Source organism: Punica granatum, chromosome 4 (genome assembly GCF_007655135.1).
Source record: "Punica granatum isolate Tunisia-2019 chromosome 4, ASM765513v2, whole genome shotgun sequence".
Taxonomy (NCBI): Eukaryota; Viridiplantae; Streptophyta; class Magnoliopsida; order Myrtales; family Lythraceae; genus Punica; species Punica granatum.
Window position 1 is genome coordinate 11,253,140 of NC_045130.1, and position 16,137 is coordinate 11,269,276.

At 38.0% G+C, this 16,137-nt stretch overlaps 1 protein-coding gene across 1 annotated transcript; it reads left to right on the forward strand.

Annotated features, from left to right (window-relative positions):
- The first annotated feature begins 13,381 nt into the window (after positions 1–13,381).
- On the forward strand, positions 13,382–14,698 carry LOC116202857 (cyclin-U2-2-like). The gene is made up of 2 exons (XM_031534486.1): positions 13,382–13,916; positions 14,081–14,698. The coding sequence occupies exons 1-2, from the start codon at positions 13,489–13,491 to the stop codon at positions 14,364–14,366; spliced, it is 714 nt and encodes a 237-aa protein (XP_031390346.1). The 5' UTR covers positions 13,382–13,488; the 3' UTR covers positions 14,367–14,698.
- Positions 14,699–16,137: the final 1,439 nt, after the last annotated feature.

Sequence of the window (16,137 nt, forward strand, 5' to 3'; positions counted from 1 at the left end):
ATCAAATGACTATTACTCTTTTATGTGGTTTATTAACAAAAAAAAAATGATAGGTGATATGATTCTTTTTATATGACTTCGAATTATTTATATTCTTTCTCATACCCGGAATCAGGGTTGCAAGAAAATGAGTCCCCAAAAAGGAAAGAACGTAAAACTTTTTCCTCCATTCTCCTCACATTCCTTTAGATCTTAATTATGGGTCATTTCCATGCTAATTAAATCGTTGCTCTTTGTGACAACGTCCCATAATTTGATCACTTTGACATTTATTTTCCATGAATCTTTTTCAGGTACCGGCTCTCTTGATAAATTATAAAAGATCTTGAAAAATAAAAATAACAAATCAGTACATAAATAACAATATTTTTTAAGAAAGTGAAAAACATATTGAGAAGTCAAAGATGCAAATTAGGACATGCAAACCTATAGTTAAGCATTACAATTAAGAATTAAATAAAAAAGATTTGAAATAAAAAAAGTTTCAACTCACATCACTAATCTCATCAGATCAAGCAAAAGCAACCAAAAAGAAAAAAAGAAAGAACAATAAAAAATGAAACTCGGCAAGAAATTTTTTCAGTGCTAAATTCAAAGAATACCTTAGTCGTGGTCAAGAAATTCGGCCACTTAAAAACTCTTAAGTTGGCTGAACTCAACTATCTAAAACTCTTAAGTTGGCTGAACGTCTTAGGTTGTGCAGTTGGTATTGTGTTATTTATAATGTAGCACAAGGAATCTATAAAAAATAGTTTGATTTTTTTTTTTTATAATTTCGGAAGGTTTTGTAATTGAAAATAATTTGATTATATCGTCTTCAATTGGATATCAGCATATTATCTAAAAGATTGCAAACCGAGTATTTTGGGGTCTTCTGACCGAGTCCCATCTCGTCCTTGCTTTCATATTTTCTAGATATATATGTCAAAACCAAATAAGGGGAAAATTCCATTCCCCTTCCTTTGATTCCCTTCCCTCTCCTCAACACAAACAACACAAACAAACTTAAATGTCAAAAATCTATAATACAAAATATAAAGTAGAATTGGTATATTTATTATGCATTAAATATATTATTATAAATTTCATCAAAAAATGCCTATTTTTACTTGAATGATTTATATAACAATTAGTTTATTTACGGCAAACATGCCTTTTTTTTTTATATCGAAAATCCTATGCGCTCATTAAAAAAATCACCTCCTAAAAGAATTAAGAGTAATTTCTCCATAATTTTATAGAATTATGCATGCATTTTTTAATTTTTTTTACTAAAACTACTTTGAACTTATCAAAAATCAAATATAAACTTGTTTTATTAGAAATTTAAATTAAATAAATATATCAAAAACTCGTGCATCGCATGGGTAGTTGACTAGTGTTAAAGTAAATTGCACCTCCCAATTATTAAATGACAAAATTCACTCCATCACACTTCTGCCCATTTACCATGTTGACCCCTACAAAACTCTTTGATCCTTGATCTTTAGTTGCTGTTTCAATTTCGCCCCAATTCATTATTTTGGTCAGTAGGTCTTGCAGATTGAATTTCCATCAAATCTGTTGACGTCTTCGATTATCCAGGATTCACAGTCTGCCAGCCCTCTTGAGGTTATTAGCTGTCTGTAACCACACCACACCCTGTGGTTATTAGCCATCAAAGTGATCGCCTGCAACTTTGTTGGAGTGCTTGACCACTGGGAGGGAGCCTCAAATGTCCTATATAATTTTGATGAATGATAAAATCATTAAATGAAACGACCGGGAGTATGAGAGGTGATGCCTTCGATAACCAAGAGCCGCAAAGGATATCTGTAGTCGTCGACTTTGAGTACACTCCCTAGAGATGTTGTCTTATTTTTTTACTTTATTGTAGAAGTTCCTTATTTACATAAAACTTGGAAGGCATATCTCATGATTCACGTTTACTAATGGCTATCCATTGCTTTTAACTGTTGAGATTCTTAGTAATTGTTGACAAGTGGTTCTCTTTTATTTTTCAATTTTTGAGAACTTTTATTTGTAAAAATTTTTGACATTAATAGATTCATCGAAAAGTCAAACCGTTGGACTAAATTAAATGAATAAAATGTGTAGCTTTGAAGATAAGAATGAATTAAAAAAGAAAAGGAATTTAGATAAGTGAGAACCGGTTAAAGAATGGGGATAAAAAAAAAATCTCTAATTAAATCAAAATAATCAATGGGATGAAGTATTATTTTTTCTCAAGAATAGTGTCATCTATCAAAATTTCAAGATGGAGAGTATATTTTAACAAAAAATTGAAGACAATATTTAGACATATATCAATTGGTGGGCAGCTGCGGCGTAGTCTACCTTGAGAAGAGTCTTGCTGATTTGATGGATGAATAATATCACTATCACATTGTATTCATTATTATATATATATATATATATATTTTTATTTTTTCTTAAATAGTCTACATTTGTTGGGAATTGGTGTATGCCCTAGAGGCAATCTATAATCAGTTCTGTAATATGATATCTATTTCATTATATTACGAGGCATATCTGTTATTGTGTAGATTGCGCTAAATATGATTTTACACAATAATGTCCTTGGAATAGTAGGTTCAATAGGCATCAAGTGTGATTTGATTGTGAGATCCTATAATTAATGAACATTATTCCTAAATGTCCATAGTCAAAGTATTATCGTTAATTAGGACAACGATAATACGGTTAGACTAGTGTGAGTGTTGATTGATGACCAAGTCTCATAGGTCATGGATATGGAGATATCAAATCACACCACATGTATACATTAAGAGTAATGTGTATTGGAATGACCCACCATGAGATTGCTACATGGGTTGTTACGTGACTGTCATTAGCATATCTCAAAGTGACTATAGTGTAATGGTCCTTTGACTTGAGGTCACCATAGATTCCTACATGTAATGTCATATACTTTGATACTGTCAAACGCCACTGTAACAGGATGGTTATAAAGACAGTTATTGGGTATACCACAGAGCATGGAGAGGAATGTGAGTGATCAAAATAGAATTTGTCCCTCCTACGAAACGGGAGCGATATCTCACGGCCACTTGGTGGTTAAGTCTAAAAGTGTATGCATACCCAAATGAGTCGATATAACGATATCGAGCTCATTTGTTCTGATAGACTTAACCGGTAAACCAAGAAAGAGAAATATTGAGCCATACAAGGATGTCATCGACCATGCCTTGGGCTCAATAGAGATATAGGGGACAATGGATTATATTACACGGTAATATAGGTCACGAGGTTCGTCGAGAAATTGACTTTCCGATTACTTGAGTAACGGTGATGCATTGCTAGATGCCGCTCACTGTTTGTAATATTGAAATAGAGATTTTGATATTACTATCAACGTAATTGGGAACCTACAGGGTCACACACTACGACTAAATTGACGAGATATTTTGAAACAAATAAAATCGTCTAATAGAGATTAGATGATTTAGGATGTGACTAATTAATCGGATATTTAATGAGATTAAATTTGTCGATTAATTAGACCCGATTTATTAGATTAAATGGACTAAATTGATGCACGATTAATGCGGTGACACATGGGCCAATGGTTTAATGACATTTACTTGGACACATGTCACTTGGAGCCTTGATTTTCCTTGTCCCACATCGGCTAGAATTGGTTTTCTTCCTTCCCCTGTTGCTTATAAAAAAAGGGGGCAGATCACATATTATATATATATGCTTATATATAAAAGCGCACACATATTATATATATATATATATGCTAATATATATATGTACGTGCATATATGTGTGCATATAAAATATATATAATTTGGGTTGAATTGTTCAACTCAAATTAGGTCCATTAGTCTTAAAAATTTCGGGTGTTGCATCGGTGTTTCTTTCGAGTGTTGGTCGCTAGCACCGCCGATCTCGAAGACTCGTCGACAAAGTCGGTGTGGACACCGGTAGAGGCGTCACGCGTGGGACGCTTGGTCGACAATTTTAAATATTCCAGGTACGCTTTTATTTACTCTTATTCTTCTAGTAGGTCTTGGAATTAGTTTCACGGGTAGGAAATTTTGAATTTCTGTTCCTTTTTCGCTTCCGTTGCGCCCCGTGGAACTAGCAATTGGTATCAGAGCCTAGCTAGTTAGAATCTGAGTAGATAATAGCATAAAATATGATTTTATGCTTGGTACTGGTATGATTATGTTTGATATTTGCGGTGCATGACTGTTAGACATGGACTATGTCCTAGTTGTGTTAGTATAATAGTTATACGTGTGAACTATTATGTAATAGTTACATAATAGTGTATAGTGAGATCGATTAAATGTTAATCAAATCCCTCAAAATATTAAGTCCATATCCTTCCACCGTGTAACGCTCGTCAAGACCAAGATCGATGAGTGTGTAGACCTTGCCTTCGCAGGATGCCCTTATCTATCCTAGTAAGACGTTGTGTTTACCAGTGGGTCGGACTTAACTGAGCAAGCCTAATAGGATTAGGAGTTCAGAGGCATGTAGTTGGGCATCGATCTATAAGATAGATTTGAATAAGGAGTTATTCACTCAACTAATCAAGAGTTGCATGTGATGCAATTGGGAAAGTGAGTTCCCTACCTAAATAGCCAGTTCTGGGTGAATCAGCCCTCGCTGACTCAGAGCTTGGTGAGATATGGATCTTGAGCTACTATGAGAATGATATTCTCTGAATCAATGTTGAGGGTCATTGATTTGATATAAATAGTGGGAGCAATATTTATAAAGTCCTCATTAAATATTGTTGTGTCATAATACTTATTTTGTATATTTCTATGGTAGTTACCATGGCAGGGAGCACTTCTAGTACTTTCTGTTTGCGATCCGTCCTTGATAAGGACAAACTGTCAGGGAATAATTTCCTTGGTTGGTATCGAAACTTGAGAATTGTTCTCACCCAAGAAAAGAAGGTATATGTCTTAGAGCAACCTCTTCTTGCGCCACCGCCTGACGATGCCCCCCAAGCTGAGAAAGATGCTTATAGTAAGCATCATGATGATGCCGTAAACGTCGGATGTCTCATGTTAGTCACCATGGACTCGGAGCTTCAGAAGCAACACGAGAACATGAAGGCGTACGATATGATCGTGCATCTCAGGCAGCTCTATCAAGAGCAGGCCCGACATGAGAGATTCGAGATCTCTAAAGCACTTTTTCAAGCAAGGTTGACTGAGGGTAGCCCGGTGGGTCTTCATGTACTCAAGATGATTGGGTACGTTGAGACTCTGGGAAGACTGAGATTTCCTCTTGGTCAAGAGTTGGCCACAGATTTAGTCCTACAGTCGCTGCCCAGCAGTTATAGTCAGTTCATTATGAGCTATAATATGAATGACTACAATAAACCATTGCCTGAACTGCTTAGCATGTTGAGAACAGCTGAGCATGATATCAGCAAGGGGACGTCCGTTCTAATGGTCCAAGGGACCAAAAGAAAGGGCAAGAGCAAGAGTAAAGGCAAGAAGGCTAAAGGTGCATCCAATTTTGACTTGGGTGCGTTGAAGCCTAAAGCCAAGGTGGCGAAGAATGATTACTGCTTCCATTGTGGCAACACTGGACATTGGAAGCGGAATTGTAAGATATACCTGGAAGAGTTGAAGAAGAAGAAGGGAAGTGAGACTTCCACTTCAGGTATCCATGTTATAGAGATTAATGTATCTACTACTTCTACATCTTGGGTATTAGATACCGGATGTGGTGCTCATATTTGTGGAAATATGCAGGACCTAAAGGACAGTAGATCGTTGACAAAGGGCGAGGTGGACCTACGAGTTGGAAATGGAGCAAGAGTTGCTACATTAACTGTAGGGACTTATCACCTAGTTTTACCTACTGGGCTTGTATTAGATCTTAACGACTGTTATTATGTACCTGCTATTAGTAGAAACATAATATCTGTTTCTTGTTTGGACAAGAAGGGATTTTGTTTCACTATAAAGAACAAGTGTTGTTCTATGTACATGAATGATGTATATTATGGCAGTGCACATTTAAGTAATGGTCTGTATGTTCTTGATCTAGATACGCCTATTTATAATGTGGAAACCAAACGGCTCAAATCTAATGATTCGAACCCGACTTACCTCTGGCATTGTCGTTTAGGCCATATTAGCGAGAATCGCATCTCTAGACTCCATAAGGATGGATTACTGGACTCGTTTGATTTAAAATCGATCGAGACATGCGAACCTTGCTTAATGGGGAAAATGACTAAGGCCCCTTTTACCGGAAAAGGTGAGCGAGCTAGTGATCTTTTGGCTCTCATACATACCGATGTATGTGGACCAGTGAACAAGCTTGCTAGAGGTGGGTATCTCTACTTTATTACATTTACTGATGATTTCAGTAGATTTGGATATGTGTTTTTGATGAAACACAAATCTGAATCCTTTGAAAAGTTTAAAGAATTTAAGAATGAAGTGGAGAATCAGTTGGGTAAGAGCATTAAAGTTCTTCGATCAGATCGAGGAGGTGAATATTTGAGCTATGAGTTCGCTGACTATCTTAAACAGTGTGGGATTTTATCTCAACTGACTCCACCTGGAACACCACAATGGAATGGTGTAGCTGAGAGGAGGAATCGAACTTTATTAGATATGGTTCGATCTTTGATGAGTCATGCAAACTTACCTGACTCCTTCTAGGGATATGCTCTACAGACAGCTGCTCTCATATTAAACAATGCTCCGTCGAAATCAGTTGAAAGGACACCATATGAGATGTGGTATGGGAAGCGTCCCAAGATGTCTTTTCTAAAGATATGGGGTTGCGAAGCTTATGTGAAGAGATTATCTTCGGATAAGCTTGGCCCTAAATCGGACAAATGTTACTTTGTGGGGTATCCTAAGGAAACTCGAGGATACTATTTCTATAATCCCATCGAGGGCAAAGTGTTTGTCGCTCGAACTGCGGTATTCCTTGAGAAAGAGTTTCTCTTCAAAGGAACTAGTGGGAGGAAATTAGAACTTGGGGAAGTTCTACCACAAAATGACATTGACCAATCGACGGGCAATGTTGCAGAACAAGTATCACAAGTTTTTGTGGCACAATCTTCTACACAGGTGACACAGGAGCCTCGTAGGTCTAGTAGGATACGTCATGAGCCCGAGAGATATGGATTTCTCGTGACTCAAGACAATGACGTATTGCTCATAGATAATGATGAGCCTACAACCTATGCGGAAGCCGTAATAGGCTATGACTCTGAGAAATGGCTGGTGGCCATGAGATCTGAGATAGAGTCCATGTACACTAACCAAGTATGGACTTTGGTTGATCCACCTGAAGGGGCAAAACCCATTGGGTGTAAGTGGGTCTTCAAGAAGAAGATTGACATGGACGGTAATGTGATTACCTTTAAGGGCCGACTTGTGGCAAAAGGTTTCAGACAAGTTCATGGTGTTGACTATGACGAAACCTTTTCCCCGGTAGCTATGCTTAAATCCATCAGGATCTTGCTTGCAATTGCAGCTTATTATGATTATGAGATCTGGCAAATGGATGTCAAAACTGCTTTCCTGAACGGGAATCTCCTCGAGGATGTGTATATGACGCAACCTGAGGGTTTTGTCGATCCACATAGTGCCAGAAAAGTTTGTAAGCTACAACGGTCTATTTATGGGCTGAAGCAAGCTTCTAGGAGCTGGAATCTTCGTTTTGATGATGCAATCAAAGAGTTTGGCTTCATCAAGAATGAAGATGAACCCTGTGTTTACAAGAAGGTTAGTGGGAGCATAGTAATCTTCCTGGTGTTATATGTAGATGACATACTTCTGATCGGGAATGACATTCCTTCCTTACAGTCTGTGAAGACTTGGTTGGGAAGGTGTTTCTCTATGAAGGACTTAGGCGAAGCTACCTACGTGCTAGGTATCAGGATCTATAGAGATAGATCCAGGAGACTGCTTGGCTTAAGTCAGAGTGCATACATAGATAAAGTGCTTCGGCGATTTAGCATGCAGGATTCTAAGAAAGGGTCGCTGCCTATGTTACATGGCATAAGCCTTTCGAAGGCTCAGTGTCCTTCTACTCGAGAAGAGAGGGACCGCATGAATAGGATTCCATATGCGTCAGCTATTGGATCCATCATGTATGCTATGTTATGCACTCGATCAGATGTCTCGTATGCTTTGAGTATGACGAGTCGATACCAATCAGATCCAGGTGAAAGACACTGGATTGCAGTAAAGAACATCCTTAAGTACTTACGAAGGACTAAGGAGATGTTTTTGGTATATGGAAGCGAAGAAGAGCTCGTTGTAAGAGGTTACACCGATGCTAGCTTCCAGACCGATAAGGACGACAGTAGATCGCAGTCAGGGTATGTGTTTTGCCTGAATGGAGGTGCTGTGAGTTGGAAGAGTTCCAAACAGGAGACAGTAGCCGATTCTACCACAGAGGCCGAGTATATTGCTGCCTCTAACGCTGCAAAAGAGGCCGTTTGGATCAAGAAGTTCGTGACAGAACTTGTTGTGGTTCCTAGCATCGCAGACCCAGTGGATCTCTATTGTGACAACAATGGAGCCATTGCGCAAGCTAAGGAACCCAGGTCTCACCAGCGATCCAAACATATACTCAGACGCTTCCATCTCATTCGCGAGATCATCGACAGAGGAGATGTGAAGATATGCAGAATACCAACAGATGAGAATCTCGCAGATCCACTTACGAAGCCTCTTGTGCAGCGCAAGCACGAGGCTCACACTAGATCTATTGGCATTAGACAGATGCCAGATTGGCTCTAGTGCAAGTGGGAGATTGTTGGGAATTGGTGTATGCCCTAGAGGCAATCTATAATCAGTTCTGTAATATGATATCTATTTCATTATATTACGAGGCATATCTGTTATTGTGTAGATTGCGCTAAATATGATTTTACACAATAATGTCCTTGGAATAGTAGGTTCAATAGGCATCAAGTGTGATTTGATTGTGAGATCCTATAATTAATGAACATTATTCCTAAATGTCCATAGTCAAAGTATTATCGTTAATTAGGACAACGATAATACGGTTAGACTAGTGTGAGTGTTGATTGATGACCAAGTCTCATAGGTCATGGATATGGAGATATCAAATCACACCACATGTATACATTAAGAGTAATGTGTATTGGAATGACCCACCATGAGATTGCTACATGGGTTGTTACGTGACTGTCATTAGCATATCTCAAAGTGACTATAGTGTAATGGTCCTTTGACTTGAGGTCACCATAGATTCCTACATGTAATGTCATATACTTTGATACTGTCAAACGCCACTGTAACAGGATGGTTATAAAGACAGTTATTGGGTATACCACAGAGCATGGAGAGGAATGTGAGTGATCAAAATAGAATTTGTCCCTCCTACGAAACGGGAGCGATATCTCACGGCCACTTGGTGGTTAAGTCTAAAAGTGTATGCATACCCAAATGAGTCGATATAACGATATCGAGCTCATTTGTTCTGATAGACTTAACCGGTAAACCAAGAAAGAGAAATATTGAGCCATACAAGGATGTCATCGACCATGCCTTGGGCTCAATAGAGATATAGGGGACAATGGATTATATTACACGGTAATATAGGTCACGAGGTTCGTCGAGAAATTGACTTTCCGATTACTTGAGTAACGGTGATGCATTGCTAGATGCCGCTCACTGTTTGTAATATTGAAATAGAGATTTTGATATTACTATCAACGTAATTGGGAACCTACAGGGTCACACACTACGACTAAATTGACGAGATATTTTGAAACAAATAAAATCGTCTAATAGAGATTAGATGATTTAGGATGTGACTAATTAATCGGATATTTAATGAGATTAAATTTGTCGATTAATTAGACCCGATTTATTAGATTAAATGGACTAAATTGATGCACGATTAATGCGGTGACACATGGGCCAATGGTTTAATGACATTTACTTGGACACATGTCACTTGGAGCCTTGATTTTCCTTGTCCCACATCGGCTAGAATTGATTTTCTTCCTTCCCCTGTTGCTTATAAAAAAGGGGGCAGATCACATATTATATATATATATGCTTATATATAAAAGCGCACACATATTATATATATATATGCTAATATATATATGTACGTGCATATATGTGTGCATATAAAATATATATAATTTGGGTTGAATTGTTCAACTCAAATTAGGTCCATTAGTCTTAAAAATTTCGGGTGTTGCATCGGTGTTTCTTTCGAGTGTTGATCGCTAGCACCGCCGATCTCGAAGACTCGTCGACAAAGTCGGTGTGGACACCGGTAGAGGCGTCACGCGTGGGACGCTTGGTCGACAATTTTAAATATTCCAGGTACGCTTTTATTTACTCTTATTCTTCTAGTAGGTCTTGGAATTAGTTTCACGGGTAGGAAATTTTGAATTTCTGTTCCTTTTTCGCTTCCGTTGCGCCCCGTGGAACTAGCAACATTGTCTTGACTTGCACTGTTTCGCAAGTAAAATGTTTATAGAGCACTGACTTTGATAAAATAATTTGATGCATAAATCCATTTAAGGCCTATTTGGTTGACCCTAGAAATCCACAAGATTAAATTAGTGAAAATATGACTCCGTGTCATCGTGACACACTATATTAGTAGATGGAGGTGGTTAGCCGACTAATAATGGCGGGCAATAGTATGCAATTTTTTTTTCTCTTTCGGATTAATTGCCCCACCTAATATTCAGAAATTTTAATCCAGATTTAAGCTTAATTAGTCCATTAATAGATAAAACTCTCTTAATCGTGAATATATATATATATTCATATAAGACTCCAATTCAATATTTTACTAAAAAAAAGGGGTGACTTACTATCTAAATTATCCCATGTTGGCCAATGATGTGCAATTTACATCAGTCAAATCTTGATTTTTCTTTTTCTATTGATACATAAATTTGACGGACTTCATTCCCACAAATATGATAAGTGAACTTATATTGCGATTGTTCACCTGTAATGGGGCAGTGCAATGTTGTTACTCCTCTGGAATTTTTATTTTTATTTTTTTTTCTAGGCAGAAAGTGAATAGGGTTTGGATTAGTGGGTTGGTGGTCTCGACAGTTTTGGCAGATTCACAAGCTGTGCAAATTTGCAATGTGTTCCGTCTTCTATGAAGATTTGCAGAATCAGATTCACAAGCTGCTCTTGTTTCCTAGCTTGTTTTGTGACTGTTCAATAGGCTCGTTACATATTGAATCCAGACTATACATATATGGTCGTCGTACGTACAACGCTTCTTTTGCGAAAATCAATTTAGATCAGGGAGCTGTCGGGGACGGGAGTGACCATTCACCACTAACCGAAGAGAAGAAGATCAGAGATTATTCTCGGGAAGTTCTGCTGGTCCAGAGTGTGCTATGATTGGAATTAGGAGGAATGGTTTTCCCCTATATGAACTTGGATTTTGCCTTATGATCTGGGACTTCTTATTTTGGGATACAATCATTTAGTTATTCGATGAACGGACCGTGATTGTTGAACAATATAACACTTATGGCATCGACATTGATTTCTGAATCAGCTACGTACATTATTTGAAAGAGTGAATACCAACATCTTTCAAATCATAAAAAATTTTAAAAACACTAATAAGTGATTAATTTCTTGGTAGGTCTAGCTATAAGCTACTAATTAAAGAGAGGCATTAATTGAATTGAATCAAATTATATTTCACAATGCGCGCGATCTCTCAAATCTGAGCGAGACTTTCTACTGAGCTTCCTCATCATTCATTAATTGGACAATACAATAACATACGAACATCGCACGTGCCCAGAAACTGCAGTCCAAATATTTGCTGATTTCAATGAGTCAGTCAGAGAGAAATTGCACGTGCGTAACTTCATACCAAAGAGTCTTCTGCATTTCAATATATATCAATCAAGACACAGCCTTCTCTTCTCCTTAATTGCCGTCCATTATATTTACATTACGGTCCCACCCGACCTCTCTCTTCGTACAGCCGATCGACCTCAGCCGAGAAAAGATTTTTAGTGTACATATACATGGACTAAGTCGTTAGGAGTGTATCTCTAAGACTATAAAAAGGTCTGTGAGTCTGAGAAAAAAAGGGGATATTATTGATCTCGAATTGTAATAATAAGTGATCATAAACTAAATGACTTTGTCGTGAATAGACTTTCTGACAATTTCTTACTTCCACTTCTATACTACGTTCTGGTCCATGCGCATTCGCTATGACGGAAAGAAAAGGCCTATAAAGGGCAAAACAAGCCATTCATTAATAAGGGCAGTACTAAAACTCATTTCAATTATATGTTCAATTATATGTTCATTGGGATCAATCAATGTCATACTTGGTAAGGGCAGTGGCTATTGAATTCTTTTATTTATGACCTTTCTTCTACACACACCACACCCGACAAGTGTCGGCGGGCTTTGGTTGAAGGGTCTAAAATTGGTGAATCTGTACGTACACTGACTATTAAATTAAAAAATAAAAAATAAAAAAAACGCTGAGCTGTTTTGTCTGTACTTTCAGTACAATGGAGTGCTAGGAGGGAGGCAGCCGAATCTGATTTTATATATTTGTTATCTTCATTTATATATATATTAATATTTTTGTTCTCTTCATCATTTATATATATTAATATTGTGACCATCATCACCATCATCTTTGCCTCGGTTCCACCGTCCTTCCGAATTGTATATTCACTTCCACCAGCTACATGTCCCCTCCGAGCCCCAACACTCAAATTTGCGACCATATCGGAATCTTCCAAGGAAAATTCTACGTTTCTTCCTTCGACATTTTATTAGTAGTCGGATAACATATAATGTTTATTGCATAATAGCCTTCAATTTACATGTTTATGAGATGATGATGATGATGATGATGATATTAATTATATGTAAATTCGACTAGTAAAGATGAGGATAGAATGTCGGTTATAATCTTGATCAGTGCCATTGTAGTCTGATGAATTTTCATTTTTATAGGTATGATAGTTAATTTATGATACACTCAGTGAAAGTTTACCATGATTCTTTACATCTCAATTCATGCTTCATGGAATTGTAATGGAGGAAAACTTTAAGCAATTTTCCATGTGGAGTATATCAAGAACTGAAAGTATATATGATTCTACATTTGAACAATATATGTGTTTGAATCTTGTCAAACCATCATGTTTCAAATCAAAAAGGATATCAAAGGATGATTAAAGACATAAAAATAAGACTAACCTGGGTCCCCTAGAAAAGACAAGAGGCTCCATCACAATGATTAATTAACTAATTAATTAAATTAATTAGTCCCTCTCTAACAACAAGCCCTCCATCTCTCTCAGTCACTGATTGAGCCATTGATAAATAGTCCACTCTCCTACCCTTCACTTTCATTAGAACTCTGTCCCTCTCTCCATCTTTTTCCCTTCACTTGACAATCAAAACCAACAGCCGCTTTGCTTAAAAACTCTCCCCCTTCCATCAAGAATTAGAAATGACTTCTTGTTCTTCTTCTGGGCACACTATGATGATTTCTCCGGGAAAGCTCCGGTCCGACCTCTACTCGTCGCCCTCGTACCAAGACTCCACCGACTCCGAAACCCCGCTTGTGATCTCAGTCCTATCTTCCCTTATTGAACGGACCATGTCACGCAATGAGCGGATTGCCAGGAATTGCTCATGGACTGGAGGTGACAGGGCTCGGATGGTCTTCGACTGCTCGGAGAGGCCCGACATGACTATCCAGTCTTACCTCGAGCGCATCTCCCGGTACACCAGGGCTGGCCCGTCGGTATATGTGATCGCATACGTGTACATCGACCGCTTCTGCCAGGCCAACCCGGGATTCCGGATCACTTTGAGGAACGTGCACCGGCTTCTCATCACGACAATCATGGTGGCCTCCAAATATGTAGAAGACTTGTAAGTTTTCAGGTCCTCACTACTCATCACCCACATTATTCGAAACTCACGAACCCAGTCAAGAACGGGCACAGGCAAAGATAGAGATACCGCCATTTTGGCTACAGATTTGAAATCCAATATAATGTCCTAACTAATATATATGTGTTCTTGGATGGGAACAGGAATTACAGGAACTCGTACTATGCGAGAGTAGGGGGATTGAGGACGGAGGAGATGAACAGGCTGGAGATGGAGTTTCTGTTCCTGATGGGGTTCAAGCTGCACGTGAACGTGAGCGTGTTCGAGAGCTACTGCTCCCATTTGGAGAGAGAAGTCGGCATCGGCGGAGGCTACCACATCGAGAGAGCTCTCAGATGTGCAGAGGAAATCAAGGCCAGGCAATGGCAGACACAAGAACGAAGATATCATCCCCACCATCCTCACGTCATTGCTCGGATTACACTATGAAACGAATGAATCAGGCGGGGGGGGATCACAATCATTATATATCTGTGTCCTTACTGGGCAGTTTGAGGAAATTAAGGTTCGATGCAACTGGGTGTACAGGTTCTGTTCTTATGTATAATAGCACATATGCACGCATGGCCAATTAATTAAGCGCTTTCTTGGATTTTGAGGGAACTAGCTAGGAATTTCGAGGGTTATACTTATTTGCGTCCTAATTGGAGCCTCCGACTGATTTCGTCCTGGTTTTATACCGAATCACTTTCCCAGTATCGATTTTTAAGTATGAAGACGTGGAAGAACATTTTATCCCTTCCCACGAGGATATCGGTCCAGTCTTGTGTTTCAGCGGTAAACTGAATTGAAAGAATTTTACTTCCAATTACAAGAAGTTCAAAATGCACTTAAAGCATATTATATTTGCAGCTGGTGTCAATCCAATGCCCGAACAGAATTAGTATCAATCACCATGTTGATATCCATGATCTGAAGATTTTTGAATATCACTAATCGGTCTTGAGTTTCAGAATCAGGGAGAGATATTATAACAAGTTGAACACCAGAGAAAATAGTTGGAATAAAATCTCTCGAGACAAAACACTGTTCATCATTGAATCAAAGTTGTACGGTAATGGCATGACGGGTTGTCAATTGATTGTTGGTTAAGATTTGAGTCGTTCAGAAGTGAGGCCACATAAGAAACAAAACAAAAGGAAAATTTATCATGACCTCGTGTCACATTACACACGGCTATCACGGTCATCCATCCGCGGGATTCACACAAGTCTCACATGTAATGGACGGTTGTGATCCCGGTGTCAGGTGTCATAGGGTCTTGCTAGACCCACCACAAAACGAAATACATAATCATGCGTTGCACGTACACGGATCTCTTAGCCGAGGAAGTGCAATCGTTTCCTATTATTGAAGGTACATCGTGTCCGGCCAAGTTCAAGATTTTTTTTTTGTGAGATTGACCATATATTGAACGTGCAGGTAGAAGGATGAAGATTCTGACTTTAAGAAATAATTACTTCCGAATAATGAAATAGTCACGATCTCTAGAATTTAAAGTTTATCACAATTTCTAGCGAGATCCTTCCGGACATGCTATTTATTGCACATCAAACTCATATCCTTCTATGTCCTGCTTGCACTGCTCGTACCTCTGAGTTGGACTTATTTTATCTCACATCTATTTGTCTTAAATTTGCAGTTTCTATTTGTATGACGAATAACTTCATTTGAGAAAGAATGAAGTGTAATGGTATATATTTTCTATTGATAAATAAGAAATTCCTGAGTTTTGATTCTTATTAATAAAATATGTCTCTTTATTTAAATTTGATTATATTAAGCTCGTGAGTCTTTATTGTAATGAAAAAAAAAGATCATTTTATCTTGTTGTGAATGAATTTTTAAACCTAACTGTAGCTGTGATCTTACTGTCATCTAACGAGGAGAAGTCACGAGTCTTCCATTCGATTCGTGGTTGATTGACATCCTTTCCTCCGGAAATCAAGTCTTCCATCACTTAACTCCTAAATATTTTAATTAAAATAATACTAATCACCTCCAAAAGGAATATTATAATTAAGATATGGCTTTATATGCACAAATAACTAAGACATTGATTATTTGGTCAAGCACAACATTCAATTTTCAAACCCTTCAAAAAGGCCGCTCCCAATTTTTTTTTTTCATCGGAAAAAAAAGCGCAGTGCGATAGCGTACATCTTAATCTATCGATTAATAAATTATATATTTAATTCTT

What these genes read in the sequence shown, in the direction of transcription:
- LOC116202857 (XM_031534486.1), top strand. Translation starts at nt 13,489, where the DNA reads ATGACTTCTTGTTCTTCTTCTGGGCACACTATGATGATTTCTCCGGGA. An exon ending in TCCAAATATGTAGAAGACTT is followed by an intron (nt 13,917 to 14,080) that starts GTAAGTTTTCAG and finishes GGATGGGAACAG; the next exon opens with GAATTACAGGAACTCGTACT.